A 21,242-nucleotide genomic window follows, 5' to 3' on the forward strand; every position below is an offset into this window, starting at 1 on the left:
TTTTAGGCAGGAAACCCTGGGTTGTTGTTGCTACAATGTTGACAGCTGGCTGCCTATAAAAGCAGGCCGGCTGAGCTGTTTGCTGTTCAGTTCCTGTTCCAGCTTACAAAATAAAGAGCTGCTCTGGAGAAATCGCTGTGTTGTCTGCCATGTCTACCCACTATTCAACAGGTATACTCTGGATCCCTCTTTCCTGCTAGCATCAAAATACTAGTTGCCTGTCATCAATATTTGTTTTTAATATGTTCTCCTGCACTGCCATCTTGTGGTTACGTGTAAAGAACAGTGTTGCTTTGCCAGAGCCCAGCAGAAGTTCAGATAGAAATTTTACTACAGAAGGCTGCCAGTTAGCACATAATTGGTGAATAACTACTGAAAATCTAACAATAATCATTTGTTCTCTTAACAAGTGATAAACTGTGTAATATGTTAAGAACCATTAACAGTAACTCCTGAAACTATGAATATGTGAAAAGTCTGCTTCTCTTTCACTGTAATCTTTTTCATGACTAACAGACACTAACTGCTTTGGAATGTTTCGAGCTAATATTCATGGCTCCTTGCCAGCATTCTGTGCGGGTGTCTGAATATATATATATTAGTATTCTGCAAGAAGGCTTTTAAAATAACATCTGCCATGGATGCTTTGAGATTCTTGCATTGCAGGGGGCTGGACTAGATGACCCATGGTGCCCTTCCCAACTGTACAATTCTATGATTCTAAGCAGAGGTTGGGTAGCCACTTGCCACGGATGCTTTCGTTTGCCGGATGCACACTGTCTGCAACCCTGGGGAGGTTTGCTTGGTGCTTGCATTACATATGTTTAGGAGCCAGGTGAAAGCATTTCTCTTCAGCGGAGCTGATTGACATTCTACAGCTTTTAAAACGCATTTGTGGGAGCGTGTGTTGGCTTGTGTTTGATTTATTATGTATACTTTGTACATTCTTGTTTTGTATTTTGCTGCTGTGAACTGCTCTGTGAACTACAAATTTAATAAATGCCACTACTGCTAGCGGGGGCGATTCCTGAGCCGAGGTTGGCTGGCCACCTGTAAGGGATGTTTTCTTTGAGATTCCTGCATTGCAGGGGGTTGGGCTAGATGACCCTGGGACCCCACCCACCCCGTTCCAGCTCGGCAGTTCTACTGCAAAACCAGGCCGTTTCCTGGCCCGCCTTCCCTGTGGCTGCAGCGCGCTTTCCTGTCCGCCGGAGGGCTCCGGGGAGGCGCGGCGGCGCTGGAGAGGGAGCCGAGCGGCAAGATGGCCACGTCGAGGCTGCCGGTGCGCCGAGCCGCGCGCCTGCTCTCCTGTCTCCCAGGCGGCCGGGCGCCTGCCAGGTGAGCGCTGGGCAGGGGCTGCCGGGAGGCTGGAGAAGCGGGCCGAGCTGGGCGCGGCAGGGGACGGAGAGCGCCTTGCACCGGCGGGGAAAGAAGGGCGCAAGTATCCCACAGAAGTCCGCCCCCCAGATCCTCGGTGCGCGCCTGGCAGTTTTGAGATCGCGAGTCTACAGAAACAGAAACAGCTCCCATTAAGGATCTTCCGCTGAAGTTCTTTCTCTCCCTCCCCCCTTTCCGTGCAACTCTCAGTACTTCCGGAGAAGAAGAAAGAACCCTTGTAAATTTAAAATTAGTTGGAAATAAATAGATCTGTGCCTGTTTATGCCCCTATTAAAGACAGCTGCCTCTTTATAACATCACTTGGCTGTAGTGGGTAGCTGTCCCCAGAATGTACAGTAGTACCTCGGGTTACAGACGCTTCAAATTCCGCTAACCCAGAAATAGTACCTCGGGTTAAGAACTTTGCTTCAGGATGAGAACAGAAATTGCACGACGGTGGCAGCAGGAGGCCCCATTAGCTAAAGTGGTACCTCAGGTTAAGAACAGTTTCAGGTTAAGAACGGACCTCCAGAACGAATTAAGTTCTTAACCCGAGGTACCACTGTATTGCAAGCAGTGCCAGATTTATGTATAGGCTAAGTAGGCTGAAGCCTAGGATCTCTAAATCTAGGGGGCCTCCCTAGCCAGCCTGCCCCCCAGTGGGCAGTCTCCCCTCTCGCAAAATTGCAAACCCAAGACTTCATGCGATGGCAGGGCAACCCTATGATACTCAGGGCCAGCCAGTGGGGCCCAGTTTGAACCTCTAGGGCCCAATTTTGTGGGGCCCTAGTTTATAGCCAAAATTTGCAGAATCTTAGAGATATAAATCTGTGTGCTTGGTCATTTTCACAAGATGAGCAAAGCCCTTAAGAAATCAGACCTGTTACTGAGTTCTTGTGCAAGTTTGTACATTTCACTTCTGGAATTTTTAAAGATGATGAGCTTGAGAAGCAAGCAAAAGCCACCTTGCCAAATGTTAACTACAAAACAAGGAGACAAAGAGTGAGGGAACAGAAGAGCATCTGATACCTTAGATGCACTTTCTTCAAGAGATAAGTTTAGGATAAAATCCTTTATTCCTATATTAGATATTGACCTGAAACCTATTGATGATATTTTGCACTTTCACCTGTACATGAGACAAAGCCATAGGCTTACAGCAGAGCACTCTTTGTCTCATACAGAGCTTTCTCAAATTATATACAAGAAAAAAAATTCAGATGGCCTTTCCTAATGTGGAAGCAATTTTGTGGCTATTTCTTAGTTTTATGGTCACTAACTGCTTGGGAGATAGTTTTTCAAGACCCAAAAGAATTAAAAATGAATTAAGGGCCACAATGTCTCAAGAGAGGTTGTCCACACTGAGCATTCAGTACATTGAAAGTGACAAACTTAGACAAACAGATTTTGATGAAGTTTTCTGATGTCCTTTAGAGGAGAAATTGTGAATTGCAGAATTTTAAGTACCCATCATCATCCTTGGCTTCATTCAGTTTTGTTTATAACACTCTTCCATTTTCTTCTCCTCGTGAGTGGGGGGGATGGGGAGGGGCCACACAAGTGGGGTAGCCCAGGTCCTCTCTGCATCTAAATCCGCAAGGAGGGGTTTTCCTGCCACAGGTTATAAATGCCACCGGCGCAGTCTTTGCCAGAACTGAAGGGGCAAGAATGCTGAACGCTTCGCCTGTTTAATTTCTGCCTGCTGCACATCTGTTGATAGCGTGCAAACCCAGCCTCAAAAAAAGGAGGAAGTGTTAATTGCTGGAGGGGGTGCAAGTGGTGCAGATGAGGAGTAATTGCAGTTTGATTGTGATTGTCAATTGCCCCATAATTAGAAGAGGAATAAATTACCATAGGAATTAAAAGGCAAGTGGCTTGTATCCTTATTTCCAATCCAGAACTCCTGTAAGACTGGAAAAACCAGCTGTGAACTCTGACCCAATTCTTGCCTGTGTTGCGCTGCTTAGATAGTTGCTGTGACATGACAAGGCTGGTGTTGGAAGATACCTTTGCTCTCTTTATCATTTAACTACAAGAGATGATTTATTAAAGGGACAGCCATCGTCTTGGTGGTTTAAAAATAGAAAATTACTTCTTTCTTCCCTCTGGCTTTAAAATATTTAAAGTTCTATTTATAACTCTCTCTCTCCTCTCTCTGATGCTGTTGACAAACCAGTCAGTGCATCTTTCACGCCAGGAGACTGTTAGCTGGTGTACAAAGTGCCAGCGTGGCACAGTTCATGTCCAGAGAGCGTTTGAGTCAAGCTAGCTGCGAGATGAATGGTTTGGAGAGGTCCTGGCAGAGGGGAAAGTGTGAGTGGAAGAGGTAGGGGAGCATACACTAATATCCAAAAGTGCAGAAAAGATAATGCTTTATTTCTAGAATTTACCAACCATCCACCATTCAAAAAAAATTGTAGCGGTGCACAAAAACAAAGGAAAGAAGTGCAAACAAAATATGAGGTTGAAACAAGAAAAATAGATTGAAACGCATTTGTAAAACCAATGAGAACAATAGCAAACAATGCAAGCCTGAAAAGGCCACAAGAGGGCCTCATTTGACCTGAGAGTTCAAGCAGGCTGAAGGTGACCTTAGGCCCTTGGCTGCTGAGGAGTTTTGCACTCGAGCAGTAAAAACTTAAACTTCACCCAGTAGCAGATTGGCAGCCAGTGCTGATCCATTCGCAGTGGTGCCAAGGAAAAGTTGCTTCTATCTATGGTTAGGGAGCACACATGCTGTCAGCTCCCAGTTGGCCTGAGAGGACTCTTACCAGACTACATTTGGTGTTTTGAAATTGTAAATTGCATTGGGCAGAATGGCAGAAGAGTAATATATTTAAATCCAACCAATAAATGTGACAACCAGTCCAGAGGATGGCAGCAGCTGCCAGCTTTTTCCTCTTCGTCTCAGTGTTGCACTGAATACTTTAGTTATTATTTCACCCTTGTTTCATATAATTTAGGGATTGTGGCTGACATCTTTTGCAACACATCAGAATTATTAAATTGCTCTTTCCTGTTTTTGCAAGTGAGCGTGAATGTGAATAATATTAAGTTTCCCGTAAGATCAGGGAACTGAAATTGTTCTGTGGGGAATGCCAAACCTTTATCAGTTTAAACTGTGAATCAGAAGAGTCTGAATCATAGCTGAACCCCACAGGGCATTAAATGAGGAGTGGGAGAACTATGTAAACCACCTTGAGCTCCATGGAGAAAAGGGTAGGATATAAATGCAACAAATAAATAGGTTTTCAGTGGAAGCTGTGTTCTTATAACTCCCAGTTTTGCCCACATTCTTCCAGAAGTAGTTTGATTGTGACTAGTGTTTTGCTTAAAAAAAAAAATCAGTATAAATGTGATGTTTTTCCTACAGGTCCTCTTATTTAATTTTATTTTTAAAGATATATTCAAACAGAAAATCATGAATCGGCACGCCTTGAAACCTCCTCTGCTAAAACCCTAATGGACATAGGAACTCGGAGGATCTTCTCATCGGATCATGACATCTTCAGGGAAAGTGTAAGAAAGTTCTTCCAGGAAGCTGTGCTTCCACATCATGGAGAGTAAGTTAAACATTGTAAATCTTGTGGTCTTGCCTGTGGTGGTGTTTGTTAACCGGAGTTCTTTCCATTCTCCCCCACCCGCCACCTCCTGTTAGAAGCAATGTTTAATTACATGTCGGTTCTTCTAGGAGAAGAGATTATACTTTTGCCAATGGAAGTTTCCATCGTACAGTGTTTAGCAACTTTGCAGGACTGGGGTATCTTTGCTGGAACAGTGGCATGGGATAAAAGAATTGCAGAACAAAACCACACACACTGTAGTCCTGATCAGGTCTCTCTGTGGCTAAAAATCCTGCCCTCCCCTTGTTGTGCATTCATGCATTTAACATAAACATAGTTTGGCCCTTGGTTTAATAATGTAATGCAGCAGGTTAACAAAGGCTGCAACCCTATACCTACTTTCCTGATAGTTTGCCCCATTAAACTTAATGGGACTTACTTCTGAGTATTATTATTATTATTATTATTATTATTATTATTATTATTATTATACCTTGCCTTTTCCCCCTGTAGGCAGCCTACAGATAAAAACAAGAAATGCTTAAATATAGAAAATCATTAAAAAAACCATTAAGCATGGATAAAATTAAAACTATATATATATACAGTGGTGCCTCGCAAGACGAAATTAATTCGTTCCACAAGTTTTTTCGTCTTGCGATTTTTTCGTCTTGCGAAGCACGGTGTCGGAAAAGTTTTGGAAAAGCTTCAAAAATACCAAAGTCTTCAAAAACCTCAAAAAAGGCTACCACACTGCGTGCTATGAGTTGCTCCTCGAACTCAAGTCGCAACTGTATTAACGGTTTTAAGAAAAAGGAAACAAACTTGCAAGAAGTTTCCGTCTTGCGAAGCAAGCCCATAGGGAAAATCATCTTGCGAAGCAACTCAAAAAACCAAAAACCCTTTCGTCTTGCGAGTTTTCCGTCTTGCGAGGCATTCGTCTTGCGAGGTACCACTGTATAATAACTATTGAAACTATACCAATAATTGCAATAATAGCAGCATGACACCAGCTGCAGTCAGTTCTCCAAAGCCTGTTTTTTTGGCTTTTGGGAACTGACTTTTGAGAACAAGGAAGTCTTCACCTGCTGGCAGAAGGACAACAAGGAGGGAGTCAGTTTAGCTTCTCTATGGAGGAACTTCCAAAGTCTGGGAGCAGCCACCGAGAAGGCCTTCTCTCGCTTCCCCACCAAGTGTGCCTGTGAGGGTGGCAGGACCAAGACAGGGGCTTCCTTTATTTATTTTAATGTGGCTGCAGTATCTCCATTGGGGGGGAGGGGAACAAATCCAACGAACACCCCCCACCCCGTGCTTAAATCTTGCATCTCTGAATCAGCAGGTGTGAGTGTGCACATGTGCACGTACAGACACATATAAGCAATCCTCAACTCTTGGTATTGTGTATAGGTTTGCTTCTAAACGTCTTTGTTTTCAGTCAATGCATTTTTATAGAGCAATTCCTCAGTTTTGTGTCCCCCGCCTCCGCCCGGCACACTGTAAAAAAGTATCCCACAGACTCCGCTCAAATTTTGTTTTATTTGCAGGTGGGAGAAAGCTGGACAGGTGAGCAGAGAGATCTGGGAAAAAGCTGGACAGCAGGGCTTGCTGGGTGTCAATATATCAGAAGAACATGGTGGCATTGGAGGGGATCTTTTCTCTGCAGCAGTCGTTTGGGAAGAGCAGTAAGTAGCAAATGCACCATGAAATAATTTTTTCAATGTCAAATACCTTTTTGCTCTTGATTTCCTATGGCCATATATTTTGGGAACACTGTTGTTGGCTTCCCCTCCCTTTTGCACCCTGATGGCAGCATTTTAGGGTATTGCTAATTCTTCTGAAATGTATAAAGCCCTGAACAACTTGGGGTGTAGATACCTGAAGGAAAGCTTCTCTGTATATCAGCCTACCCACTTACTGAGATCTGCAGGTCATAGTCCTTCTGTGTGTTCCTCAGAGCTCTATGTGTGGTGGTGACTTAGGATAAGGAATTCCATCCCTCCTGAGATACCATTGCCACTGTTGGGTCCATATTTTGACAACTACTAAAAAGTGATCTCATGTTGAGTTGTAGACTGCTTGATCTTATTGTGCAGGACATTGATTTGATGCTAAATGGTAGACTGCTGTGAATCTGGTTGTTGTTGTTTGATGGTCATTTTATGTATTTATGTCAGCTCTTGCTGAGATGTCAAATCAGCATCTCGGCTGAAATGCTCCCCAGACTACTTGAATGTCCCCCCTATCAGTATATCCTTTCCCATAGAAAATTTGCACATTGCAGAGAAGGCTAGGCTATAATCCTTGACCCTGACATGTTACTTTCCATTCCATCATCACCCCCAGACTGCAATGGTACAGTTCAGAAACCCCTACGGCACTTGATTGCAGTTATCTGTATTTGTGTCAAAATGCCACGCCTTCAGTATGTTGAGAGGCTAGGGTGGAATCTAGGCACATAAAAAAGCTGTGAAAGTGTGTGTGTGTGTGTGTGTGTGTGTGTGTGTGTGTGTATGTATATATATATATATATATATATATATATATATATATATATATAATTTGCCATAGCTCACCATTGCCATCTAGTGCCACATTTGTGTAATGCACTTTACAACACACTTAAAATGTTTTATCTGCAGCTGTATATCTCAGTCCTAGATCATGGTCTCTCTCTTTCTCTTTTTCCTTTAAAAAAGGAAAGGCCAGTATGCGGAACTATTGTGTGATTTAACTTATCTTTAAGGAATAATTTTGAACAAGTAAATCCAGTCCCTACCTTCATAACTCCCCCTCAGTAACAAAAACTTTAGATACCAAAAACAATGGAATTATAAAAATAATTTGATAATTAGGTTTCTCTATGTTTTGATATTGTATTTAAAAATCAGCCTGAAATCAATGTGAAGCTGCTTTTTTGAACATCTCTTGACTTCTTTTTTTCTTTTTCAGAATGTATGTTAACTGCACAGGCCCAGGATTCAGCCTTCACTCCGATATCGTCATGCCATATATAGCAAATTATGGTTCAAAAGAGCAGATTAAGAGGTTCATTCCAGAAATGGCAGCTGGCAAATGTATTGGTGCAATAGCTATGACAGAGCCTGGTGCTGGGAGGTGAGCCAAGAAATTACAAAAATTAATTGTTGTAAAAAGTAAGTCCCATTAAGTGTGTGTGCTCTGTAAGATTTCAAATACTTTTGTCTTCCTGTATAAGGTAAAATTGGTGGACCATTTTGTCAGAGAAAATTCCTCTAACTTTGCTGAACTAGGTCAGAGAGCTAGAGTAGTGGTCGAAAGGTGGAGCTGTGAACCAGGAAGGAACCAGTTTTAATTTCTCCTCTGTCACAAATTCACTAAGAGTCCACTGGCAAATCACCATCTGTTGCCTCTGCTCCTTGTATAAATACAGTGCTAAGTACCTTACAAGGTTGCTCTTAAGTATTTCTGAGTGTGTAGACAGGAGGAACTGTTAACACCATAAATGCAAAGCATTACTACTGTTACAAGAAATTATATGCACATGATTCCAAGTGCAGGAGGCAGAATAATTATCAACAGGAAGCTGTTATTCCAGGACTAGATGAAAAAAGAAGCAAAGCACTCACCGCTGAAGTAACATTGGATGCAAATGCTCCACATGAAAATTAAGCGTTAATGTATGCTTTAATTTTTCTTGTTACCCTGTTTTTCTTTTTAGATAATGCTTTTAAAAAAATTATTGTGGCTAATTAGGCTGCAGTCTAAACCCCTGGAGCCAGGTTGCTGGAGGAGGTTAGGATGTAGCAGATGTCCCTGTCTGCTTACCTCTTCCTGCCTCTGCTGTTGGTGGGCTCTTCCTTCTGCAGAGATCCCCATGGCTAATTGAATGCTATTACCAGTAGTGTTTCTGATATGGCTCTGAAACAGGGCATTATGAAGGTGGAGCAGGATCCTAAACTGGTCCATAACTTGGATAGGGGCCAATCTGTGCCGGCCAGCTACTGGAGCTGGAAAAAGAGAGAGAAAGTGCTCCTTCCCACATTCGGCCCTGGCTGGCAAGACCTGGCGAGGCTTTTGATTCTGCTATTCTGTCCCACTGCTCCTTGCTGAGACCTTAGAATTGCTCATTCTGTGATATTTTGGCAGCGAACAAAACTGCATTGTAACCTTTGAATAAATGTTTTAAATAATAAAAAAGAGTTGCTCCCTTACTGTGCAATCCTGTGCATGCTTACCTGTGGGTAAGCCGCATTGAATACAGTGGAGCCTCCTTACGGAGGGCAGATTTTGCCCTTATTGCAGCCCTGTTCGTAAGGGCAGTGCTATACTTTCCCCCCTTGTAGGAGTGAATGGCAATGGATCACCATTAGAATAGGATCTATTTTTTCATATCCCTTGTTAACACTGAATTTCCTCCCATATATGCCTAACTCTCTTCTGGATTCTGCTTGGGGTTCTTTTCTCTTTGTTTTTGTTTGTGTGACTATTCGGAGAACTTGCTTTTATATATAATAGATTCCCTGGTGTGTGATCTATCTATGCTGGGGTTATTTAAAAATAAATACTGTGCCTTTTCCTCTGTACTATTAAGAACTGTTTTATTGTTAGCGATTTGCAGGGTGTGCGAACATACGCAAAAAAGGATGGAAGTGACTGGATTCTAAATGGCAGTAAGGTATGTGCAGGAAGGATAAATTATTCTGGATTCGGTGTAGGCTTCATCTTACAGCCCTTTGAGATAATGGCTTCTGAATGGTCTTGCCACTGTACCTTTTGCCCAAGAAGCAGTGCCAAGCTGCTTCCCGTTATGTTTCTTACGAGAATTCATGCTGCCAGGTAATGTGGCTACTTCTGCCGGCAGCCTCAAAACTCAACCAGCCTAGCAGGTGCTCTTCTGTACTTCTTTTATCTGGGGAAGATATAAAGACCATCTGAAGAATTTGGCCTTTTCGTGTTCTAACATAGTTGGCCTGCACAGGGTAACCAATGTGCAAATATTTCACAGTTCAAAAGAGTTGGCAGTAGAATGGCTTCCTTGGTATGAAACTGCCTGAGGGGACCAAGGAGGCAAATAAAAACTTGACTACATCAGTGCAAAAGAGAAAAAAGAAAGAGTTTACTTTCTCGGTGAGTGTATTGTTCAGGGTTCAAGGAAAATGCCATGCTGGATGCCAACTGCATGCAGCCAGGTTGCTGTTGCTTTGTTATTAGATCCTTTAGTTTGAACTGCTTCTCTTCTTCTCTGATAAAAGTTTGGGGCAGGGAGGAGGAGGGGGAACACCACCTCTCAGTCTACCTCCCAGGTTGTTGTAAGGATAGAATAGATAGCCCCATGTGCAGGACCCTGAGCAAATTGGAGGAAGGCCAGGATACAAAACATTTTCATCAGTCAGTACAATGCCACACAAAGTGGCAGGGCTTTTTAGGATGTAACAGCATTTATTGCCATGTTTGGGAAAAGAGACGAGAACATTCTTAATTTTTTCTATTGCTTTCACTTTTTCACGGCTTTTCTGACATGCTGAAATTAGTTACAGCAAAGTGTTCTGCAGGCTTCGGTGGCATGGTTGATTTTCAGCACAATCCCAAGCATCTTTACTTGGTCAGAATTAAGTCTCATTGTCCTCCACAGGGCTTTACAGCAGCCTTCCCCAACTGGTGCTCTCTAGATATTTTGGACCACAGTCTCCATCATCCCCAAGCAATATGGCTTTGCAGTCTGGGGCTTGAAGTCCGAAACACCTGGAGGGCACTAAGTTTGAGAAGTCTGCCCTAGTTAAGTGTGCTTACTGGATTATAAGTTTACTTTATGCTAATGTTCGGTTTGCTGCTTGCTGCTTCTTTTTTTAAGAGCTTGAGCTGCATTAGAAGAATCGTGAGCCTCTTTTTCCCCGTCTGCCTTACTCCTTGTGATGGGGATCACTTGGCAGTGGGATATCTTTGGGTCTCTTCTGTATCCTGTCCTGTGAACAAGAATTCAAAGTGATCTTGATTAAACTAGACAATTAGCACGAAAGCTTCAAGATAAAACGAATAAGCAATGATTTGCTCAGAGAGAAATCGCCAGTAAAAACTGGAATGGCTGACTCTGTGGTAGCATTGTTGTGATGGGTTCCCCTCTCCTCCATGTGAATGTTCATTGCAAATCACCGTTGCATTGTAAATGGCTGCAGCTGCTTTGGAGTTCCTTAACAGAGACCCTGTCTCCAAGACAAAGAAAGTCATAACAATAGTATGTAGCTACTTTATCCCACTCCATTGTATTGCAGGTGTTCATTACTAATGGTTGGATGAGTGATGTAGTAATTGTCGTGGCTGTTACAAACCGTGAGGCCCGTTCCCCTGCTCATGGCATTAGCCTCTTTCTGGTAGAAGAAGGAATGAAAGGATTCATCAAAGGGCGTAAACTTGAGAAAATAGGACTTAAAGCACAGGTGAGTCGTGGGAGTCTGAGAAGCCACTCTGATGATTGCCTGTGATGAATGCAACTTGAGGAATGACATAAATATTCTAAAACTATTAAGAAGTGTATTATTTAGCATAAAAATAGACAGCAAAATTGAAAGGTGGGTGCAGGACCACACATCACGCAAAGGAGCCCTTTACCCAGAAGCTACTTGTGCAGCGGCATCCCATGGTGGTGGCAGCCACCTTTGGCATCTCATGTGTCTGCCCCTTTGACACAAAGTGAGCTGTGGGGCAGGAACCTGATCTTCGCATCAAAAGTGGTGCATTGGTGAAGACAGCTTAACTTCCACTGCACCAGTTCCCCAAGGTCAGTTTCCCAAACTCCTGCTCTGTGTGTGTATATATGTCCTGCCCCAACCCTGTTCCAGTAATGGAAGTGAGCCCATCTGAGAAAAGTACAGTACCTGGGTTGATGGAGGGGTGGGATTTGTCTCCTGTCCCCCATGCATGATGTTAAGTATTAGGCACACCCTACGGCTCACCAAGTGTTGGCGCTGGGACAGACATTTGAGACAAACATGGCTACTGCTGCTACATTGCATTTGGTCCTAGAAAATGGATGTTGTGAGCTATAACTTTCATCAGCAGTTAGACTTCTGAGCCTGTGTGTATGAAGGGAACAAGAAGCAGACTTGCAAAATGGTGTTGGCAAATTTTCTGTGTGATTTTTTTAAAAATTAGGACACGGCAGAACTGTTTTTTGAAGATGTCCGCCTGCCTGCTGGGGCCTTGCTTGGACAGGAGAACAAAGGCTTCTATTATCTAATGGCAGAGCTTCCTCAGGTAGGGGAGACATAAAACCACACTGAGGCACACAAAGGCATGACTTGTTCATTGCAGCAAGCTGCCAGCGACAGATTGCATGGTGTGACATTTGATCTCCAACACAGGATTTCAGCAGCCACCACCTGCTGATCTCAGCGTGGGTTTTTTGCTGCTTCATGTTGGAAATACTGCATTTGAAACTGACGTGTGATCTTCTTTCTACTGGGTTACAGACCTGTGTGTTAATTTAAGAGATCACAGCTTCCTAAGAAATGGTTTGATAATGTAACTGATTTTTGCCATGCCAATTTAATATTAAAATGAATGTGGATGGACAATTTGATTTCAAATTATGATACCATATTGAGTAGATCTGTTGCAGACTCATTTGATCACAGCCTAATGGATAACTGTTGTTTAACATTAGTTACTCCATCTTCAGCTGTTCCATTCTGGAGCTGGCACAGCGAAAAATGAGAAAAAAAACCCATCCCATCCACCTTCTAGTCTGGCTGGCGCAAGTAGCAAGACGAGATGAGGCAGTCAGTGTTCTGCTCACTGTCTGGGATAGGGTTGGGTCATATCTGCTTTTCAGTATTGTGATATATCACCTGCTGAACATCACGTCATCCTGATATCTCACAATGTCTGAAAAAAGGATGTAACTATGTAGAGGCAAATGGGGTAATGTTTTGGCAACAGCTACTACTTAGGAGTGTAAAACTGATACCTTTTTACTTATCTTTAACATTTGAACATAGCTTCTGCATATGGCCCTACATGCATATATTCCACGTCCAGTTTTTCTCAGGGTGCATTGTTGTTATGCGCCATCCCAAACTCGAAGAGCGGTGCAAGATTCCAGGCGTTGCAGGTGCGCTTTACATGGAGTCTGTTTCCCTTTGGACAGTGAGGCATAGAAAAGACTAATGTCTTTACAATATATGATTTATTTACACACACACACACATATATACAACCTGAGGAATTTAGGGTGTGTGGCACCCCACAAACTCCTAACAATATATTGTGTGTTCAGAATGTACATACATGAGGTGCATGTACTTAGGTCCCCTGTGTGGACAGGTTCTCAGGCGCATGGATGCAAAGTGGTAATCTCAAACCCCCCCCCCCCCCGCTGTGCTTATACGCTGCACACTTTGGCCATCAATATAGGGCTGATGTTGCTATTCTAGACACATGTCTAGCAATTTGGATCTGGGACTAAAAATTTTATATCCAAATTGAACCGTGTGGGGATTTTGAAGAATGTTGAAAATATTAGAAGCTTAATTCTGGTCCATGTCACTTTTAAAGACTGGGAAGACTAATTTAGCATGTGATGAAAGGGCAGGGAATATCAAATACAGAACTGTGCATATGAATAGCTTTTCTGTGGTAATGAGCACATGTGAGAATGTTTTCTCCCTCCATCTCTTAAGGAAAGGTTGTTGATTGCTGATATGGCAATTGCCAGTTGTGAATTCATGTTTGAAGAGACAAGAAACTATGTTAAACAAAGAAAAGCTTTTGGAAAAACAGTTGCACATTTGCAGGTAAGCATTTAGGCATGTTTCTTTGTCCTGTAAAGTCATAATAAATGTATGAATCCCATAAAGCATATATTACTCTGACAAGCACTGACACCATACTTCAGACTACCGGTTTGATTCACCTAATGTGCAATCGGCCTTTCCCCCCTCTCCTTGGCCCCAGATTTGACTCTAGGGTAGCTGGGAGAACCTCCTGGATGGTACATGGGGTAAGGGGAGACGGTGACATCTGACAAACTGCAAGGCGCTGGTGGAATGTTCACCAAAGCGAGACATTGAATTCCACATCACACTAAAAACATAGTTTAGCAGCATGTGCATGAGTCAGTTCACCATTTTTTCCTCAGGAACTTAATTTTTACAAGTGTAAATTTTAGAGAAATCCATAGAATTGGTCCTGGATACAGTACAGCATGGCAAACCTGATATACCCTGAGAAAACAGTATCCTTCCAGGTGAAATAAATACTTTCCTTGCTAGCAATTTCAAACAAAATCTGGGTTCAACCTCATATCATTTATTGCCTTTTCTCCCCTACCTCACCCTGCCTTCTGTCTTTATACTGGTTCTGTTCTCTCTGCCAAGCAGTGCTTCCCAAACTTGGGTCTCCAGCTGTTGTTGGACTACAACTGCCATCATCCCTGACCACTGGTCCTGCTAGTAAAGGGATGATGGGAGTTGTAGTCCAAAAACAGTTGGAGACCCAAGTTTGGGAAATACTGATAGGTATCCACTTCTCACCAGAAGCTTGTCTCATTTCCGTTTTCCCAGGCACCTTCCACGTAGCACATCTATATCTGTGCTTCCTTGGAGCACCTCCACAGGTCTTCCTGATGCTACAGTGGCTTACCTTCACAAATGTTTCCCAGAGTACACAGTGTAATGTACATTTTAAGAATAGTTTGGAACTTTGTGGGTGGTGCATTCTGTGCCGTGGGAGAGTTGAACCTGCCAGCCTATGGATCATTAACCCACATAAAATATAGGAGAGGTACATTATGGGGTGCCTGACCCGATCTTCCATTTCAAATAGCCCTCTTAAATTTCAGTGCTGCTCAGTTCTAATGGATCTTACTCCCAGGTAAATAAACTGTGCATTTACTTTCTTGAATTGGAAGACTGTGCAGCACAAGCTAGCAGAACTGAAAACGCAAACATGTGTAGGTCGTACGTTTCTGGATAGCTGTCTCCAGCTCCACTCCGTGAAACGGCTGGATTCTGCCACCGCTTCAATGGCCAAGTACTGGTATGTGTGTTAAACAAGTTATCTAACTTTCCATATAACATCTCTGTCTTTTGAACAGTTACATTGAACATAACCTCGTATGGTTGACAGGCTGTGAAAGGCCTTTCTTACAGGGGTGCGAAGAATTTCCTGGGGGGGGTGACAAATGTCTCCATGATCCTTGCTTCAGTTTAATTTTGCTACTTCTGTGCACAAATACTTGTGCATATGAGAAGTGGGATGCACACCCCAGGGCTCATTTTGAACAGCAGGGTTGATTTTTTAAAATGGAAGTAAAAATTCCTGAAATGGTTAGGAAAGTGCAACTACTTCTTAAATAGAACAGTTGTGTTCAACATAGCATGAAGCAGATCACACAATCATCACAGGGATTTCCCCTTGCACCACAGAACGTTCTCATCCGCACCGTGTAATATTGTTCTGAGTTCCCCTCTGGAACAGATTAGGAAGTCCCACCGGGGAGGAGAGGTGGGGGAAGCCCATTGTGCTAATGCTAATCCTAGCACTTGTGCAAGTATTTAGGTCTGGATGCTCCACATGAGGCCATTCAACACTTAAGTGCAAGAAAGTTAACAGTAACAACAAATACATCCTGATAGGCTGCCACCACAAACGAAATGTGAAAACCCCCTCTAAGTTAGCCTTTGCCAGCCTGGGGTTGGACTAGATGACCCCCTGGGTCCCTTCCAACTCTATCAGACATTTTGGACTTCTGCCAGCAAAGGCTCCTCTAGGCTCTTTGGGAGGGTGTCTGAGCCCAGCTGACAAGGACTTCTCTGCATAAGCCAAGCTCTAGAAATATAAACAGTAAGGAGCTTGATATTTACTTTGCTACAGCTAAGGGGACACAGAACAAAACCCTGTGAAATATCATTGGAACACAAGGGGGTAGCTTAACAGCCTCCAGCACACAGGGGAAATTGTTAATGAGAAATACATTTTAAAGCAGTGAATTTAAATGCTCAAGTATTTAAAGAATGTTTGATGAGAGGAAATGGAAGGCGACTATCACACACAGGCTTGCAAATAAAATCAGTAAAGTCAATCTAACTTTGCTGATTATACCTTCTTGCCTGACCAATACAGTGTTCCTTGCGAGAAAGAAGTTCTGAAAGAGAATGAGAACGTCTTTAGGTTCCTGATTTAGATCAAGCCTGTCATACTTTTGGGAAATTGGAGACCAACAAAAGCTGCGGTCTTAATGGAGGTGCATTGTTTCGTGAGACTGATGGCAGGAGAGTCTCTGCCTTTGGTGTAAGGGGTCTCGGCCGCAGACCAGAAATTCATTTAGTGGTTGGTTCCACTTCCTTGATAATTCTAGACTTCCACTGCAAATCAGTGAGCTATTGTGAAAAAGGGGTTAATGCGAAAATGTGCACTGGGAAATTAAAAATGCAATATATATGCCTATTCAGTATTCACCATAGTGGGGGTCAAATACCAGGCATCAGGAGGCACTGTTGGTAATATTTCAGGATGTCGGGGGGGCGTCACAATAGCAGCAGGCAGGGAATTAAAATGGAAAGAAAACAGAAGAATGTGACAGAGGGTTGTTTCTTGATTGCTCGTCACTAAGAATACTAGTCACGGTCACACCCCATGCAGCACTTGTAGTAGCACAGATGCTGCCTCTAGATGAGGAAAATGCCTTGTCCTCAAAATAATATGATGCCATGAGTGAGGTGAGGTCTATATACCAAATGAACACTGTGTTTATTGGCTATGAACTAGTCTGGAAAGGCAATTAGAAAGTAGGAAAGAATCTGGCTGCATGACTACAATGCAGTACAAATGGGTGAGGCCCCTTTAATAAAAGACTCTGGCACCCATTACTGGAAATTACTGGGTTCCTTAGATTTGGAAACTGGGTATGCTGGGTTGGTTTTAAAGCAGCGTTGGCTACTTGCAGTCCTTGAACTGAATAAAGTTTGTCAGCTGATTTATTTAGGAAGATTTTGTATTTCTTTTTCTCTCCCTCCTCTTTTGAGGTAGACAAATCATCTTGACCTCAGCTTCTAAATTGCTCTTGGCAAAATACAGCTTGAAGAGACCATGATATTAGAAGTCTGGCTTCCATAACAATGCTTAGTTGCTGAGTTGAATGGCTTTTGGAAACCGTAACACGATCTTATTACAAAACGGCTGAAGGTTTATCAAATAAGTAGTTCCATATAGCATGCTGCATAAACATAGACTCGGCATTTTTCACCAAGCATTTCCCCAAATCTCTCTGGCTCTTCAGGGTGGAAATGTTGCCCACTTGCCATGTTCTAACACATCCTGACCTGGGCTGCCTCTTTAGAGTTCCATTTTTCATTAGCCAGAAAAAGCCGCTGGGTTGTTATTGCTGTTACATATTAACTTATGTTTTACCAGACAGAGTTAGACAAGTAAAAACAGCTAAGGTAATACTTTGTACTGATGCCAGATTGAATTAACTGCATGGTTGAAAGAAATCAGATGCTAGATTAGAAGGACAGAAAACATTTTTGTGAGGCTATACTGATTTTTCTCTTGTGGAAACTATAGAAAGAGAAACACACACCAATAACAGAGTCCAGATGGGGTATTTCCAGTTATGGAAAAGAAATTTGGGTATAAATGCCTGATAGAAAAGTAATTTTACTTAGCCTCTAAGAAAAGGAAATCACCATTGTCTTTTTGTCTGTGCAGAATGATTAACTATAGTCATAACCACATGGTGAATACTGCAGCCCATGGCACCCATATCTTATCCCCTAATAAAACTCCTTATAGTTTCCTTAAATATAGTGTTTTCTTGGTATCATTACTGAGTATGACTCTGGCTGTATTCAGATAGTGCTGTTCTCTTTTTACTGCTGCATGGGAAAAGATCCTAGAGTGTGTGTGCACATTCTAAACTGGAATGGAAAACTCAGCGCTGGGACAAAAGTACCAATCAAACTGTGTTGCCTAGGTAGTGCTTTTATCACTAAGGAAAGCATTACATAAAACCAAGCTGTTGCTGAATTGTAGGGGGCTGGATTCAACTAAGGGTTTCCCACTACTGGAAGCCAATTCAAGGTCTTGTTCTAGTGCAATATGGCTTTTCCCTGTTCTCCCTTGTTGTACCCCCCCTCTCCTTCCAAATCGGCTCGGGAGGGTCTGGAGAACCCCCAGAACAGGATTGGGGGGGGGGGAGATATTGTTCCCTGGCAGAGTGATCTCCTTAGTGCTGCATTGAATTCCCCTCTAAATGTTGCATCAACCTGCATTTGAAACCTTTTCTACAGCCAATACATTATTTTGAGCATCATGCAAGCTATTTCAAAATGGTGATTATTAAAAGATCATGGTGGTGCAACTTATTTAAGAGATCTAAGCTCAACTGCTTTGGAAACAGACTTTTCTCTCTGTTTAAGGGCTTCTGATCTCCAAAACAATGTGGCTACTCAGTGCGTGCAACTCCATGGAGGATGGGGATATATGTGGGAATATCCAATTGCAAAGTAAGTACGACTACTTTTTATCCCCACAGGCATGCCTGTTGTTTGGGAAAAGCTGATCATCCATAAAGAGAGATGTTTCAGTGGTCTTTTACTTATCCAGTTAAGTCTACAAAGCTGTGAAATGATGTTTGTGTTCTTTAAGTACAAAATGTTGACACGGGAATTTTAATTGAGCCCCTGTGTCCTCTCTGTGTCCAGTGACTGGTTGAAACCTGAACACTCACCTTTAAACAGGATTAAGGCAGTTTCTTCCAAAACGTAAAACTTCATTATCTATTGGTTGTGAAGAAGAGGAGTTGCAGAACATTATAATCAATAGGTCTAGAGAAACTGAGACTGGTGCTTGAGCTGAATTACTAACCAGTTTCTCTTCAGATGAGAAACTGTTATGACAGTGCTGCCATGCAGATATTTCAGCATCATTATTAATATGATTTAAGGATGACAGTGGGCCAGTTTGGACCTCACAAGCTGCAGCAACGAACGGTACTTAAGATCCCAGTTAAGTAATGTATGGCTCATCACCCAACCTTTGGGGTACTTTGAGATATATTATTTGTCTCTATGGTCAAAATTATGTCCTGTTGTCTTTTCAAACATTTAAGGTCCCATCATTTTATTCCTAAGAATTACTGTGTATAAGATTAGGTCTTTTTCCTAAAAAACGTCTTATAGACGGAAAAAAAACGAGATTAGATAGATAGATAGATAGATAGATAGATATTGCTTGCAAGGAACTTTATTGGAAACCTCTAAACACACATGGTCTTTTATGGACAGACCAGAACTTCTTTCGAAATGACTGAAGCATCTGGAAAATAAATTAAAAATGGTTATTATTAACAAGAATATAAATGTTAGACAGTGTGCTAGTGTAATCATCAATATGACAATTAGCTTTGTATCTTACTTTCTCCTTGTTGTTGTTACTTTTTAAATATTTATCTTTATAAATAAATAAACAGCATAAAAACAATTTTCTCCCCAAAGCTTAGCATAGTGAGGGAGAATGTAACAGACTCTGATGAAACAATTGCTCTGTAAAAACTACCGTAATTTAAGCAATGCACACTTGAAGATTAAGAGCAGTTTTCTCCCAGGATCCAAGCTTGTGTCCCTGATGACACATGTTTCTATTTAGAAGTACTAATATGTTTTGCAATCTACTCATTGACATTTTTCTCTAGATCTTTTGTAGATTCTCGTGTTCAGCCAATATATGGTGGTACTAATGAAATAATGAAAGAGCTCATTGCTAGAGATATCGTGATCGACAAATAGGCATCTATTTATACTAATGGATAGTTCCAGATCCCATTTCCACTGATAAGGAATTAACATTGTGCCAAAAATAAAAATAAGGAGACAGTATGGTTCTAATTGAAGAAGAAACAGCAGCAAAAGCCTGTTTAGACATTAACAATAAAAATGTTTGTTTTTGTTGATCTCCAATGTTTAACTTAGAATAACTGTTAATGATTTATTTCTCTTATGATTTAACTCCCCAAATGCAAAAAACTCTTACAAGTATTTGGACTACAAGCACAAAATTCATGATGTCATCTAAAGCTGCATTATTTAAAACCTAATGCAATTCTTTTCTGTTCTGTTCTGTTGGAGGATGATGTGAAAAATTTCTACTGTAGAAACTGTAAAGCTCTTTGGAAATAAATGTAGGCCCATTTCTGACAAAAAAGAAATAAATATACCTCTTCTAATGATCTGAATGGGTATGCTTCTCTATAAGCAAAGAAGACAACAGGTGGGCAGTTAATCTTCTAATGTTACAGATGATTGCACAAAAAGAGTGACATTTGTATGCAGCCTAAAGTGCCTTCCAACATGTAACTGTATTTTGTATATGACAATAAAAGAAAAAACTTAAATAATAGTAATATCATAGTCCAATAATATCTTTGATATCTTTTGAGTCAACAGCTTGAAAGTGTCATGGTACCTGAGGTGCTCCAAACTGCACTGCAAGATGTGACACACTGGATGTGCAACATGACACCTATTAAATGTGGCAATAGTGCTTAAATAACTTCAGAGACCTGGTACCTAGTCATCAATTAAAAAAGGGGTTGCCAGCCTTTTGAGGCCCCTATGCACATTTGCAAACTGGAGAAATGGTCATGTGCGCTACCCAAAACTTGCAATCAAGCACATAACCCTCCTATTTGATTGGTTAAAACAGAATACTTCTTTGGAGTCTAATTTCAGTGGAGGAAAGAGACTCAGTGGGTGCCATGGAACGATTGGAAGGCTTGCCGATTGGAAGGTCTGGAAGGTCGGCAGTTTGAATCCCCACGACGGGGTGAGCTCCTGTTGTTCGGTCCCAGCTCCTGCCAACCTAGCAGTTCGAAAGCACGTCAAAGTGCAAGTAGATAAATAGGTACTGCTCTGGTGGGAAGGTAAATGGCGTTTCTGTGCGCTGCTCTGGTTTCGCCAGAAGCGGCTTAGTCATGCTGGCCACATGACCCGGAAGCTGTATGCTGGCTCCCTCGGCCAGTAAAGTGAGATGAGCACCGCAACCCCAGAGTCGTTTGCGAGTGGACTTAATGGTCAGGAGTCCCTTTACCTTTATGCAAAGATTGCATGGGTCTTACCTTGCCATTTTGCCCTCTTCTTCCCTGTAACCTTATTCGCAGTCCTATGTGAACAGACTTTCATGGCAGTTAAGCTTCTTTGAGCTCAGTTCTAGGGGCGGAGGGAGGGGTTGCAGCCTCAGAAGAAAGCTGCTTTGTTGCAAAGTAAATGGTTGGTTGTGCTCAAAGACTGTTGAGTTTTTAAGGAGTTGCCATCTTTAAGCTTTATTCTT

General features: G+C 42.1%; 1 protein-coding gene across 2 annotated transcripts; it reads left to right on the forward strand.

The window, feature by feature from the left end:
• The first annotated feature begins 1,180 nt into the window (after nt 1–1,180).
• On the forward strand, nt 1,181–20,316 carry ACADL (acyl-CoA dehydrogenase long chain). Of its 2 annotated transcripts, XM_028704887.2 has the most exons (12): nt 1,194–1,338; nt 3,554–3,703; nt 4,779–4,940; nt 6,485–6,622; nt 7,890–8,054; nt 9,528–9,594; nt 11,189–11,353; nt 12,069–12,170; nt 13,595–13,708; nt 14,824–14,951; nt 18,335–18,421; nt 19,609–20,316. In XM_028704887.2, the coding sequence occupies exons 1-12, from the start codon at nt 1,262–1,264 to the stop codon at nt 19,700–19,702; spliced, it is 1,449 nt and encodes a 482-aa protein (XP_028560720.1). In that variant the 5' UTR covers nt 1,194–1,261; the 3' UTR covers nt 19,703–20,316. The 2 variants fall into 2 exon arrangements, with proteins under 2 accessions (XP_077775620.1, XP_028560720.1); XM_077919494.1 differs by lacking the exon at nt 3,554–3,703 and having other exon boundaries at nt 1,181–1,338.
• The last annotated feature ends 926 nt before the right edge of the window (nt 20,317–21,242 follow it).

The sequence above is a fragment of the Podarcis muralis genome, chromosome 1 (genome assembly GCF_964188315.1).
Source record: "Podarcis muralis chromosome 1, rPodMur119.hap1.1, whole genome shotgun sequence".
NCBI lineage: Eukaryota > Metazoa > Chordata > Lepidosauria > Squamata > Lacertidae > Podarcis > Podarcis muralis.

What these genes read in the sequence shown, in the direction of transcription:
- ACADL (XM_028704887.2), top strand. Translation starts at nt 1,262, where the DNA reads ATGGCCACGTCGAGGCTGCCGGTGCGCCGAGCCGCGCGCCTGCTCTCC. An exon ending in GCAGTCGTTTGGGAAGAGCA is followed by an intron (nt 6,623 to 7,889) that starts GTAAGTAGCAAA and finishes TTTCTTTTTCAG; the next exon opens with AATGTATGTTAACTGCACAG. An exon ending in TAATGGCAGAGCTTCCTCAG is followed by an intron (nt 12,171 to 13,594) that starts GTAGGGGAGACA and finishes CCATCTCTTAAG; the next exon opens with GAAAGGTTGTTGATTGCTGA.